Source organism: Vicugna pacos, chromosome 12 (assembly GCF_048564905.1).
Source record: "Vicugna pacos chromosome 12, VicPac4, whole genome shotgun sequence".
In the NCBI taxonomy this organism is placed as follows: Eukaryota; Metazoa; Chordata; class Mammalia; order Artiodactyla; family Camelidae; genus Vicugna; species Vicugna pacos.
In genome coordinates, this window is record NC_132998.1 from 14,740,287 (window position 1) to 14,755,344 (window position 15,058).

At 38.4% G+C, this 15,058-nt stretch overlaps 1 protein-coding gene across 1 annotated transcript in view; it reads left to right on the forward strand.

Annotated features, from left to right (window-relative positions):
* Positions 1–15,058, forward strand: part of SLC38A4 (solute carrier family 38 member 4) — a 64,939-nt gene that overhangs the window by 25,238 nt on the left and 24,643 nt on the right. Inside the window, exon 2 of the mRNA XM_072973918.1 lies at positions 12,293–12,523. Within this exon, the coding sequence (XP_072830019.1) occupies positions 12,405–12,523 (119 nt within the window). The 5' untranslated portion in view covers positions 12,293–12,404. The remainder of the gene's footprint in view (positions 1–12,292; positions 12,524–15,058) is intronic.

The window sequence follows — 15,058 nt, forward strand, 5'->3', positions numbered from 1 at the left end:
AAAGATTATAATTAAATGATGGACGTAATCTGGAAAGGAATATTCTTTAAATTTCTCTGAAATTGACATTAGTATATTTGCTATCATTTTTTTCCCCTAGACCGTAATAATTTTCATCTGATAAGGGATAAAACTACAAGGTAACTCTGAAAATAAAGAAGCAGCTAACTAAAAGACAAACAAAAGTAAACATACCATATTAAAGTTAAAGACCAAATGGGCACATTTGAAAAGGAAGAGAAAAATGGGTAATTGAACATTGTTCGTTTAATGTCGTGTGTCAACTTAAGAATTTCTTTCTCAAAGAACAATATTTAGTTTGGTTTTTGTTTCAATAGAAATAGGGAATTGACACAACTGTTGCAATCTAGCATTTCTTCTGATTGGTTATTGGATAGTTCGTTCATGTTATAAATATAAAAGAGGCAAAGAACCTTTAATTCTGGGTTGATTTTTAATCTGTTTTTCTCACCCCGCTTTCAGAATGGTAAGTCTGCTTTTTACATTTTCATCACAGAATAAATTATTTGCCAACACATTTTAACTCTTCCTCTAGTATGTGGAAAACCAAGAAGATTTTTCTGAAACGGGAAAAATGCCTATTTAGAATTCTTTAAAAACTCCAAACAGTGTTTTGCTTACTCAGCGCACTGCCTTTGAAATGACAGCAGTGGCTGGAAGGACTTATGATCTCCAACATCACAGCACCTTGAGTAACTTAGTGCTGTTGTTATTTATAACATTTCCTCTGAATAAAGTCAGCAATTCAAAAGAAAATCATTCTTCTGCTATTTAATATTTTTTATACATTCTGATTACAGTGTTTCTTTGGACAGTCTGATTCCATTCTTATTGTATTATTTGACTTTGACTGCGGTTCCTAAACCGCTTGAAAAATGAACATTTCTAGATTTATCAGTGAACCAACCTACAGAATCTTGCTACAGAAGGACATGACTTGAGGCAAAACTTTCAGTAAGTGAGTATGTGTTGCCTAAAAGCCAAAATTCTCAAAGCAAATAGAAGTTGGTGTAACCGATGTTTAATCCAAGTGTACAACAGTACACAGATTTAGCGTCTCTCTTTTTTTTAAGCGGTGACGCAAGTTGGACTGAGGGAGGTGTTGGGGTGAGGTGGTGGTGGTGATTGGCTTGTCTCGTTCACTCCCACTGGTCTTTAAATCATTGACTAGATCCTCAAAGGTTCATAGAAGTCGTCTCTGCTCCAGGGGTCTGCCATTTCCAAACAGCCCCGGAAAGATTGCGCAGGACTGGATAAATAATTAAGGTAAAGCTGTTTTTAGATGAAAATTTGCAGTGTTAAAATAATGCTTCCTTTCTTCTTTTTAAGCTATCGATTATTTATTATGAATTGAATGTTTGAAAATACTACTTGGGTAGCTTTTTTTTTTCTCACTTAAAAAAAGATCAGTTTAATAGAATGTCAGACATTGAAATTATTTACCCAGATCCTGATTGCCATTTTCTCTTGCAGATAATTTTAGGTTTGAGCATAAAATTAGGACACTGGGTAATAGAAAAGGGAAACATTGCAAAACTAGCAATTAACAACTGTTCAGTTATTTACGTCTCCTGGTTAATCACTGAGTAGAGTGAAGAACTGACATAATTTGTCTTAGGAAAAAAATATAAAATTTGAGAAGTGCATTCTCAATGTCATAACATTAAAGACTTTCTTTATCTTGAAAGCAAAAGCACCCACGAAGACTTAGTCTAATCAAAGAAGGAACATCCTGTGACTACAGCAGGTGTAAGAGGCTAAAGGTTTGGGCTGCATCATTGTCAAATTAAAAAAAAAATTATTCTTGTCTTATCTTCTTGTGTAACCATTTTAATGAAGGGGTATTTTTCCAGCAAATCTACTAGAAGAAACTGAGAGATTGAGTTGAATATTAGCAAAGCTTCAGATTTTGAAGGACTGGAATCAATTATCTGAAAATTAGAACTGAACTCCTCAAATGTATTAATCAGACAAGGAGAGAATGCTCGGTGAATTTAAGTATCCTTGTATTTTGAGCTTCTTGTGAAGGAGCAGATGGTGATTATTTTAATTAGATGGCCCAGGGGATAATAAAACTGAGTGTTTTATAACTCAGTGAAAAGATATTTGAACTGACCATGTAGGTCATATTGATGGACAACTTGTTGGCTGGAAGAAGTTTTATTTTTGACAGAGGAAAGAAATTTAGGGATGTTTCCTAGAAAAGACTGTCATTTATTTTACGGGCCAAAAGCTTCCAGTTGTTCAGATTTATATTTAGATAATGTTTGGGTATTTTCTTGAAAATCTTTTTTATTTATACCCCTAAGAAGTATATCAATAACATTGAAGTACAGAGAAATGTATTTGAGAGCTAAACTCTTGAGTTTTTTTGAACCATGTTATAAAAAGTGTGCTTTATGGGTTATTGAAGCTACTATTTTTGATATGCGAGTTACTTTTTTAAAAAGTCAAATAATTTATTCTCAAAAGAAAAAAAATTACCTCTGGAGGTGGTCCAATATCTATTATATAGAAAGTAGACATTTTGGAATTTAGTGCATCCTCAGTGTGTGACAGATGATTAAATATCACGCATTAATATGGGTAGCATAAAGAGCTCATTATGTTCATATCAGATATGCTACACGTCCCTGTGCATTTCTGGAAGCTAACCACAGTTTGGGAAAATACGAACTAAAATTTATGCAGGAATTTAAGATGTTTCTTGACGTTTAAGATGACTAGAGAATCTATGTCTTTTTCTAAGTGCAGAGCTAGAAAATTTGGAAGCAAAAGAACATATTCAGATTTCATGAATAGTCCTTTATACTTCATTAAAAGGCTGCTTTAATTCTTATATTAACAAGCATGTAATATTCTTAGTGAAGGGGAAAGACCTCAGCCATAGGGTTGTTTATTTTAACTTTTCTAGTTCTCTCTTGGTATTATTTCTAAGTGACTAAGTAGAGGAAAGGAATGAAAATGCTGAAGTATCAACACCAGCTATAGTAGTTGGGTAAATGCAGTTCTGCTGTTATTGGCACTTTCTTTTCTAAGATGCACCTCAGACTGATTGATAGTGAACGCTTTTACGGAAGCTAATTTCTGTGAGAAATCATGCCATAGGCGGGTAAGCCACCTGACTATCCGTGAATGGCATTGTTGGGGACAGCATTTAAGAGAATTTAATATAAAGGTCACAGTAGGCTGATTTTATTGTCAAAGCTATGTTCATTTATCTAAGATACATTTTGGATGTGGATTTAAATCCATTCCTTGGATGCAAGATAATTTGGCTTTCATGGTCAGCTACTTCCTGCTCCCTGAACCGAAGGGTAAATGAGCAACGCGTGAGGTTTATCTGCTACATTTCAGAGTAGGTTCGTCAGAGCTGGGCTGGCAGGAAAGACAAAACAAATAGGGATGATGGGAAATGCTCTGGCAATATTTTCACTTTCACTTCTCAAGTGAAATAAATGTTAGTAAGTCGTGTTATAAAGAAATGTTGTACGTAATGTTAAATAACTGGAATTTGAATATAAGGAATCAGCTGTTCCGGACATTCAGATCGCTTAATAAATGTGACGAAACAAAGTCTTCTGAATGGTGATAGGATTGCAAATACCTTCGTTTCAAGTTTTGATTTTATACCTTCATATGAATGAGTGACGTGAAGCAACAATACAGAAGACCACTGTACTGGAATAGCCAGTCTGTTTCTGTAAATTCTCCTTTTGCAGAGAAACTTAACTTCTTTGGAGAGAAAGGCTAGACTATGGAAAGTGATGTCAAATCAAATGTGATTTTTCTTTTAGAAGAATTTTGAACATCCTTTGTGCAACAAAGCCATTCTTTCTCTTGGTAACCAGAAGGGAATTTTTCTGTTTCACTCTGAAATGTTAACCTATAAAGCTGTAACAGGAATACACACGCTTATCCGTAAAGGAGATTGTATAAAATTGCACTGGTCTCAGTAGAACGGACCACCAGGCACTGTGCTGGGTGCTGGGAATATGTGTCATCTACAAACCTGGCACTGTTCCCACCTTCATGAAATTTTTTGCCTAGTGGAGGAGACAGTAATTTATCAAATGGTCCAACAACTAAAAATGTAAGAGCAAAGTGTGACAAGTATTGTGAGGGGGAGGAGACCGCGCTCCACGGGGACTGAGTTTTGATGTGAGTCTTCTCAGACCAAGCGGCATTGAAAGATTTTCGTATTCTTTTGGTTAACTTTGGGAAACACTTGGGTTAAGAATGTGGGAAAGGGCATTCCACAGGCAGAGGGAACAGCATGTTGAAGCGTCCTGAGGTGGCAATGAGCAAATGAAAGAAATCCGGTGTCTCTAATGAGTAAAGGGTGGGGAAGTGTGATTCAAAACAGGACCTTTTAAAAAGCTATGTCTGGATTGAACTATGTAGAGCTTTATAGCATGTTAGGAAATTTGACTTTATTCTAAAAAGTGATGATAAAATCATTTCAGGGCCTTTAGCAGCTTTAGTCATTTGGAATAACATGATGGTCATGGAGAGAGAAGTGGGTGAAATGTAAATAAATGTTGCAAGGATTGCTGGGACTTGGTGATGGATTGAACGTGGGTAGGGGGTTCAGGACGGATAATGGGAGGTGTCAGTGATGACAGCCAGGTTTCTCTAAGAGCAGTTGGGTGACTGGAGACACCATGTACTGCAATGGGGAGCAAGGGAAGAATCTATAGCTATGAAAATTATATTATAATAGATAATACATTATATACCTATAATATAACATATTATTCTATTGTATTGTATTATACTTTTTGATCACAGTGCTGGCCAGCATCATTCTTTTCTAGCCTCTTTATGCAGTGATTCATTGATTAGTTTTCAATAAATATTTATTCAGAGAAAAATGCAAAAATGTAAATCATGCTATAAACAAATAGTTTGTTCAAAGATCTGTTTTCTGTACTAAACAAATTTCATCAGGTGTAAGGATTCTATCTTATTCATGCTTTTTCCTTCACAGTTTCTGGCTCAGATTTCATTCTCAATATTTGTTGAATAGATAAATAAATACCATCTTTACAATGCTTCCATACTGAAGTATAATCATGTGATTAATCATGTGATTAAGTTTCGGCCATTATGATGTAGTCTAAATGCTTCCAAGTAGGTACTTTGTGCTGCAGGCAAATGATTCAGTGTCCAGTTTCTCCTAATGTTCTAATTCTTTTAAAATAATGCTTTTAACTCTTGTCCCCTTAAAACAAGATCAGTAGTAGATCCTTCTTCAGTGCTAGAGATACGAGCTGTGAAAATGGGTTCCAACTTTTGTGAGAACTTGGCTGGGACCAAAATGAGGATTAAAGGCCAAGGTCTTAAACTACTGTTTCATGTTTCATGGGATAGATCACATCACCTTCAGAAGAGAATGAAATACGTGTTTTATATGTGGTAAAAATAGCATAAGGTGAGGTTTCAGTCTTCCTATTTGTGAAGGAGTACCGACTTCGCTTACACTGTTTGTGCAAGTTTTGAGAACAATAAAGCACTCCAACTGCCCAAGGTAAATTATATGCCGGTGTGGGTATGCATATGAAATATTACATGTGTTTGCCTGCAGACATAGACAGTGACTAAATTCTGATGTTTGGAAGAGGGAAAAGAGATTTAAATTTATTGAGGACCGACTACGAACCAAACTTTGACATGCATAATATCATTTAAACCCTCACAACACTGCTTTATGGTGAATGATATGATTCTCATTTTACATGGGAAGAGGGAATGTCAGAACTTACTTAATTTGGTCAGGATTTACACCCTGTTTTATTTATCACCAAAGCTAGAGTTTCTGTTCCCTGTCTGGGCTTTGGTTCTCTGCGGGAGAGACAGCAGCACAGAGGCGGCGTGGCGTGAAGGATACTTCATCTTTCTGGGCCTCCATTGCCTCATCTGTAAAATGGGAATAAGAACAAAAATAGTACCTACTTCAGCAGGCTGTGAGAATTAGATGAACTGAGAGATATGAAGCCCTTGTGACAGTGTCTGGTATGGAGTTCGTACCATAGAGTGTTTGATGGTCTCTCTCTCTCTCTCTCTTTTTTTCATCCTGAGATGAGCATGGCTTAATGTGAGTAAAATCAGTGAGGTTTCTATGAAGAAGTGTAACATGAAACGAACCCTAACTGAAGTCCCCAGGCCTGCTGGCATGGATACTCCTGTAATCCCCCAGGGAGTTGACTTGGCAAATTGCTGAATGCGAGAGGGGGACAGCATTCCAGGTGCTGTGACCTGAATGTGACCTGAGGTGGCGGAGAACACGGTGAATTCCTGAAACTGAAAAGGGGCTAGTGTAACACAGAAGCAGTGAAACCAGAAGTAGGTGGGCCACCTAGAACCTTGTGGGTATGTTGAGAATTTTAGACTTTATCCTAAGAGTATAGGGAAGATATGAAAGGGTTTTACACAAATGACCTAATCTAAGCTTTGTTTTTAGAAGTTCACTCTGGCTGCTGGGTGGAAAATGAACGGGAAGGGGAAAGACAGGCAAGAAAGGACTCAAGGCGTCAGTTACAATTGCTGCAACTGACAGTGTAAGAAATAACGGGAGCTTGGACGAGACCCGTGGTGGAAGAAATGGAAATAAGTAAACTAACTTAAGAAATATTTTAGTTGCTTGTAAAATCAACTGGACTTTGTAAAGGACTAGATGACAGGGGTAAAAACAATTAGAAGACTGATATTTCTGGTTTGACGAGGCTGATAAATGGTGATGATGTTCTTTGGAGAGGAAACATTGGAAGAAGAGGGAACCATCACAAGTTAGGTTTTAGACACGTTGAATTGAAAATACCTTTGAAATATGCAAGTGTATATATATCAAGTCACTGGACACATGGAACTGGACATAAAGGAGAGGCCTGGGCCAAGGCTGTAATTTGAGGAGTCCTTGGCTTCTGAAACCTTGGGAGTAGATTGGAATAAGGGGGTCTTGGAAGCTACACTTGAGGAATTCAAGCTATGAAACTTCAAGCAAAAATGATACTTTTTGTTTTGTTTCATTTTTTATTGAAATATAGTAAAATGATACTTCTTAAAGGAATAAAACCACAAAAGTTCTGTAAAATAATACGAGTGTCATTAACAAATAGAAGTTTTAAGAATTCCTAGGAGCCAGAAAGCAGATAGGGCTGGAAAACCTGTGAAAGGGGAAAGGAACCAGGGTGAACCCGATAAATGGGCTTTTTCCAGAGGGAGCCCTCGGGCAGCTCCAAGTTAAGTCAATAAATACAAAGAGGAGGTGTGGATCACGAGCCACCGATGACCAGGTGTTCACCAACGAGCCTTGGCTTGGACTTGGTCTGTGCGGGCTGCCTTTTTTTTGGCCACTGGATAAGGCTATGACCTAGTCTGTAAAGAGCCTGAGAATAAACTCAATACTAGATGTTAGGGGCTGCACAGCAGACAGAGGGGGATACCCGCAGGAATGGAAGCTCAGCAAGAGGAAAAGACATCACTGTGTTTTGCTCCCAGAGGAAGCTCTCCCACAGTGCCAGCTGTGTCTGGGAGTAGGTTCCTGCAGATGCGGGGCACACAGATGGGCTGCACAGAAGCCACTGACACAGGACCTACAGGGGAGAAACCCATCAGTGGCATGAGCTTGCAAGATTTCAGAGAAACCCCAAGTTAACCAGCTCACTCTTCATTCATAAATATGAACTAACAACCTAGGATTGCTGAGAATTTAAGAAAAACCAGGCATAGAGAAGAGAAGGGCCGGGATGAACAAACAGGATAACTCCAGAAAAAAAAGCACATAATTTAGGGAAGAAAAAGAGCTTCTGGGAACTTTTAATCAATATCCTTAGAAAGATTTGAGTAAATATTGCATCTATAAAACAAATTTAAAAAAAAGGTGTTAGGAAAAAAGAAGAAGAGAATAAAAAAATTATCAGATATTTGTGAAAAATAATTAGTAGACAGGTTGAAAAATGAAGTGAAAAATATTTCCAATTTGAAAAGCTACATGCACTCCAGTGTTCACAGCAGCTTTATTTACAATTGCCAAGATATAGAAGCAAATCTATGTGTCCATCAGCAGATGAATGGATAAAGAAAATATAGTGTGTGTGTGTGTGTATATATATATATATATACACACATATATATATATATATATGATGGAATAATCTTAGCCATAAAAAAGAATGAAATTTTGCCATTTGCAGCAACATGGATGGACTTGGAGGGCACTAGGCTAAGTGAAATAAGTGAGAAAAAGACGAATGCTGTATGATATCAATATGTGGAACCTAAAAAATACAACAAACTAGTGAATATAACAAAAAAAAAACAACCTCAGAGATTAGAGAACACACCAGTGGTTACCAGTGGGGAGAGGAAGTGGGGAGCAAGATAGGGGTGGGAGAGTGGGAGGTACAAGCTGCCAGGTGTAAGGTTGGCTCAACATAAGGAATAGGGCCAATACTTTGTAACAACCGTAAATGGAAAGCACTCTTTAAAAATTGTATTAAAAAGTGCACAGTGTTTTTCTAACCTACCCTCAATACCTGTACCAAATGTGTGGATTTTTTCACTCCAGCCAGTTCTCCCCAACTAGCTATAAATCAGATTTAAAAATCTTCTGAAGTCGCTCACAGAACTCAGGAAAGTGTGTCTACTAGGTTACTGGTTTAATATAAAAGGATATAACTCAGGAACCACTAGACAACAGAGATGTTTAAGAGGAAATATGTGCGAAGGGGCACAGAGCTTCCACGCCCTTTCCTGGTGAACCACCCTCCCAGTACCTCCGCATGGTAACCAGTTCAGATGCTCTCCAAACCCCTTCATTTAGGATTTTTCATGGAGGCTTCATGACCTAGGCACAATTGATTAAATCATTGGCCATTAGTGGTTAGATCCACCCCCAGCCCCTCACCTCTTCTAGCAGGCTGGGAGTGGGGCTGAAAGTCCCAACCCTTTAATCACATGGTTGATTCCCCTGGCAACCAGCCCCTCATCCTTAGGGGCTTTCCAAAAGTCACCGCATTAACATAAACTCAGATGTGGTTGAAAGGGTCTTGTTATGAATAATAAAAACCACACCATTATCATTTCAGAACTATTTCAGGAATAGGGACAAAAAACAAACATTAATTTATCATATTACATTAGCAGCTCTGTGCCAGGAGCCAGGATGAAAACCAAATACATTTATTTCTTATTACAGCACAGTATCACACAGCTGAAGATCAAATTTGTTATTCTGAACATGACATTGAGGAATTATCCCTGAACACTGAGTAATAAAACAAAGAGATGGAAAATAAAGAGAAAATCTTAGCAATATTGATCTAGAATTCTGATACCTGGAACCAATACCAGAGTTCCAATAATAAAAGTTTTAGAAGGATTAAATACAGGGGAAGGAAATGGTTTTAAAACAGTGGAACATTTTTCTGATCAGAAGAAGGATACAAGTCTTTTAAATAGTTGTGCTCTCCACTTGTGGAGTAAGAGGAATTTTTTTAAAACTACTCACATCTAGTTATGTCCTGGAGACATTTCAGATTGTGACAAGGAGAAAAATTCCAAAATCTTCCAGAAGAAAAAAATCAAAGAAATAAGACTCAGACTCAGTGGAAGCTAGAAGTTGGGAGACAAATGTCTTCAGCACTGCGCAGGGAAATGATTTTGAATCTAGAATTTAATTTTTTTGGAGGGAGAGTTAATTAAGTTTATTCACTATTTTTTTAGAGGAGGTACTGGGGATTGAACCTGGGACCTCATGCATGCTAAGCAAGCACTCACCACTGAATCTAGAATTTAAACAAAAAAGTTTGAGGACAAAGTAAAGATATTTTCCAAGGCGAAACAACTTAAAAGTTTCACTTACAAACCTGGACATATTGTGTGAAAAAAACAGTTGTTCAAGGTAGTGCTGAGCACAATGCAAAATGAATTGAAGAAAGAAGATGGAGTGGCCTTCAAGAACCACTGGCAGCTGAACGAGACTAGAGGATGGGGGGAGGCCGTTCACAAAGCAAAAGAGCATGAATAATTTGCTTTCAAAGTTTTAGTCATATAGGATTTTATGTCATTTATGATGTAGTCAAATATACCACTTGGTTCTTTGGGACCTACCGTTTACACGGTCATAATGCTGTCAATGCTGATCATTGGGTTTTAGTGTTCAGAAACCTCCTTTTGATAACTTACGAGAGATTTAATTGTTTTACAGAATAGGATGAAATATAAATGAATCTCAATATTGTAAAAGTATTTCATGAACTAAAATGATTGGGGGTGTGAGGGAAGGGAAGAGGAGCCTAGAAAGAGGTATGATGACTTCCTTAGCTTTCCTAAGTGTCAGTCTCGAGTTGATAATCCAAGTCAGAGAGGTTGTAGTGAATGGTTTAAATATAGAATGAGTAACTTTAAATGAAGAACTAAAAACAGTAACTGTCATTAGTGACGGCTGCTGGGAAGTGAAACTGATCCTGTGTGGCACTGAGAGAAGCCTTTGTGCGCAGTGAGTACAAGGTTCTGTTTCTTCCTTTTAACTGTGTTCATGTCTCCCTGCTCTTCTCTTTGGTGCTTTTAAGATTTTTCTCTTTATCTCTGATGTTGTACACTTAACACTACCTGGCATTAATGAATATATTTTCCTTCTGCTTGAAGTACTGTGTGCTTTTTTGAAATCCTGAAAACTACTGTCTTTCTTTAGTTCCCAGCAGTTCTTTTCCACTAGGTCCTTTTTGTCTCCTCCTAGTCTCACAATTCTCTCTGATTTAAAGTAACTGTTAGGATATGCTTAAACTTCTTATTCTTGTGTTTCGTCCACATGTCTCTTAACTTCATGTTTTTCCTTCTTCCTTTGTGATATAGTTTGAGTGATTTCCCTTCATCTGTCTTCCAGTTTCATTACTCTCCCTTCAGCTGAAATTTTTTCAAATTTCAATGACTATATATTCTATTCTTAGACTCCTTTTGTTGGCTCTTTCTCAAACCAGCCTGATCTTCTTTTATAATGTTCTTGTTCTATGGATGCTATTTCTTATTTTGAGCCATTTTATTATATTCGTTTTTAAGTCCATTTTAAATTGCTTTGCAGTTTGTCATCCCTCAGGTGTGACTCTTACAATTTCTTGTGCCTGCTGACCCTCATCGTAATGAATTTCCATGTGTGATGCATAACTTTTGCGATTTGGGATCTGAACTCACCTTGAGTATAAATTGCCTTCCATGGATGGGCTACTGCAGCCCTGGACTGTGGAGGCTTTCTCCTGTGGCTGTTCCATATTTGTCAGGAGATTTAGGGATTAAGTGAGTTCTGGAGCAATTTTTATGTTAGTTTCTCTGCTCAGGATTTCCTTACCAAATGGGTAGTGCCCGTTCCAAGAGCAAAAGTGTTTCTCCCACTATAATGACTCAACAAGAATTGAATGAATCTAATAGTAAAAGTTTCAGAAGAAATTGTACTAACCACATTACTGGATTCATAGCTTTTTTTTTTTTTTAATGATGCCAGTCCACTCTTTTTCACTTAACAATGGAGGAAAATGAGGCTTAAAAAAATTAAATAACTTGTGCTGAGATTCAATGAATTAAAGGCAGGGTAGAGCCTAAAAGCTGGATTCCTTTCTTGTTAAAATGCGTTTGAACTTTATATAGATGGTGACTGATGCTGATTCAAAGATAAACCCATGCTTCCTTTTGTTACCATTCTTACCTCTGGCTTCATGATCCAAGTGCCTGGAAAGTGGCCTCCTAAGCCTGATCCTCCCCTGCGTTACGTTATTAAGCATTTTGGAGGTGTTCATTCTTCCCCCCACCCCTCCAGTTAACAAATTAAAGCAGCAGTTTTCTTGTGTTACTGCTAGTAGAGATGCTAGTAGATTCTGCCTTGACCAACCTTCCTGTATCAACGGTTTACCATTGTCGCCACTTCATGTAGATCATGCAACCTGCTTACAAATACCTAACGCTCCTTGAAGACTGCTCCCATGGGTTGAGATACATTTTTTTCTTCTCACAGTGACTAGCCAAGTACCTGCCATGCATTGACATTCTATAAATATCTGCTACTTTGGCAATTTGTGAATAATTTCCTTTTTTGCTTCCGTTTTCTTTCTTTGAATTGGGTGATGGAAACTTTGGGGACATATGTATGTGACGTTCTCAGGAGTTTACTTCCCTTTCCATGTTTTTTTACAGAGAACACACTCACAAATAGGTGATTCATATTTATTTATCCAATTTAAAGAAAATTGTAACGACTTATTTTGTGTTCTGTTTGCAGAAGAGAGTGTTCTGAACGTTAACACCCAGGGGGCAAGCCTTAAGCTGAAGGTACAGTATACTGTTTGCACTGAAGGAGCCTGTGCGTGGACGAGAAAGCGCTGACAGCTCAAATGGATCCCCTGGAACTGAGCAATGTCAACATCGAACCTGATGAGGAAAGCACCAGTGGAGAAAGTGTTCAAGGCAGCTACACCGGGACGGGAAATTTAGAAAAGGCAGCAATGAGCAGGTATGGGGTTAAAAATGGCCGGGTTCCATGGGAAAATTTGAGAGATAACAATGACATTGATGTTAACACATCCAGCTCCCTGATCCTGAACTACACATTGTTATAGCATTTTGGGGGGGTCAGTCCTCTGTGTGATGAATTTAGATTTGCAGGAACAGTGTTCTTGTCCCCATTTATAATATAGAATAATTTTAATTATATCAGCCAATCACTTCTCTTACCTTTGGCCCCATTTGGCCTTTTCTCAGATTCCCCCTTCTTTGACTGCCTTTAAGCATTGCTAGGTCTCCAGAGTTCTGCAGGGACGGTTCTCTCACTAAAAGTGTCCCATGAGCAAGGTCATTCACAACTATCATGGCTTCACCCACTGAACATGTGCCGTATCTTCAGCCTGTTAGGCTTCGCAACTGGATTTCAGCTCATCACATCCAGCTGTTCACTACCCATCTCTACTGGAGCAGGGCAAGAGAGGGACTGGAGAGCTGGGTGAGGACCAGCTGATGAAGGGTCTGAATGGCCTTATTTATACAGTCAAATGTGCCACGTTTAACACTGAACTCCTATAATTCCATTCAAAGTTTTCTCCTCCTCCAACAATCTCCATCTTGGCAAAAGTCACCACTAGCTCTCAGTGACTCAATCAAAAGACTCTTGGTGTCAACTTTGACTCCTCCCTTCCCCCAGACGGCACATCCAATATTAAATTGTATCCAGTTAGTTCTACCTCAGTATCGTGTCCTTGTCTGTGTCCATTCTGTGGCCGTCTGACTCTAGGCCCTCTTCATCTGTCACCTGTCTATTAGAACAGCCCTGATTTGTCTCTCTAATGTCTTACGTTTTGCTCTCTTTCAACTAGCCCTCCACATGCCTTGCAGAAGTCATCTTTTACAACTGCAGGTTGACTCATGTTCCATCCCTGGGTAAAACCTCTCAGTGGTTCCCCATTAACTATAGGACAAAGATTAGATTATACACATTGCTTGGCGTATAAGACCCTTCATGAGCTGGTCCTCACCTGGCTCTCCTGTCCCTCTCTTGCCCTGCTCCCTGTTCTATACCCTCTTTTCTAAACTTGCTGAGCCACTCAGAGCTCCTTGTGTCTCCATGCATATTCCCTCCTGTCTGCCTGGAATGCCCTCTCTCACCTTCACCTTCTTCTCCATTAACTGCCCTCATCCTTCAAGACTCAGCTCAATGTCAGGGCACCTATGAAGCCTTCCCCCAGTTAGAAGTGACCACTCTCTTCTTTGCACACCCTCTCCCTGTCCGGATGTTCATGATGCCACGACAACAGGTTCATGGCACTGCCTGGTCCATGGTAGGTGCACCATGTTATTTGATAAGTATATTAATTTCTCACAAAATGTTATATAACACAAATCAAGTCACATTGTGTGATGTAAGACACTCAGAAGTGAACTTTTGACCAAATCTAGGCCTGAATTAGGAAATATTATCCTCAAACCAAGATGTCTTGTTTCATTCACAATATCCAGGAGAGACTCTCTGGTCCGAAGCACTGTTCTTTCTCCAAGGAGTCAGTGCCATAAACTTCAGTATTGTTGGACTGGAGAGGCCATGGAGATGTTAACATGGCGCTTTCTAGGTTGGTTGACTCTTGAGGAAGGAAAATGGGGCTTTGGAATCTGCAGAGGAATTGCCTGACTTTGGAGAAGATATTTATCTTCTTTGACTTTCATTGGAAAATCCAGAATGGCCAGCCAGCACCTACTTTACTGAAGATTAAACGAGTGCCTGGAAGATAGATGATACACAGTAAACTAATCAAATCTGAGGGCTCTTTTTTTTCTTAGAAGGATGCACATGGATATAAGCTCTCCACAGGGGGTGGAGCTGAAGGGGACACAGTCCTCAGAATCGTCCTCCATGGTTCTGCAGAATCATTCAGTTTGGTCCTCTGAGAGCCATAATGGAAGAAGCAAGAATGCTCTTATTAAATTTTGGACATTGTGTTCTGGAACACTTACAGTGTTCCCTGACTCAAACGTGGATTTTTATTTTGCAGTTTTATAATCACTTTAAAAACATGGGTTTTATTTATATTTGGTTTGGATTGACCTCTCAAATGTAAATTTCGGGGGAAGTTCAATATAATACATTTATTTGGAATCATTAAACTTATGTTTTCACTATATGCTGGGTTTGGTATTAAACCATTTAAGACACTGGGGACATTTCTTATATACTTTATAAAAGATGGCATGTTTTGTGACTACAACTCATCTCATGCCAAAATAAGAAGAAAATCTATTTACTTTCACATTTAAAAATTTAAAAATTACTCATGGACTGAAGGGGTCTAGCTTATTGGTTAAGGTAAAAGATAGAAGGTTGGACCTTCAGAGTTTAAATCTAGATGACATTTTTGTTTTTATAATCGTTAGGCCCAATTTAGGCCCCATTTCATCTTATTGTCTCAGTTTCCAACTCTGAACGTGACGTACCAGTCTCCACATAGCAAGTATATTAACTCCAGACTATTAAAATAAAGCACAAAAAAATGAGGGGGAGTAC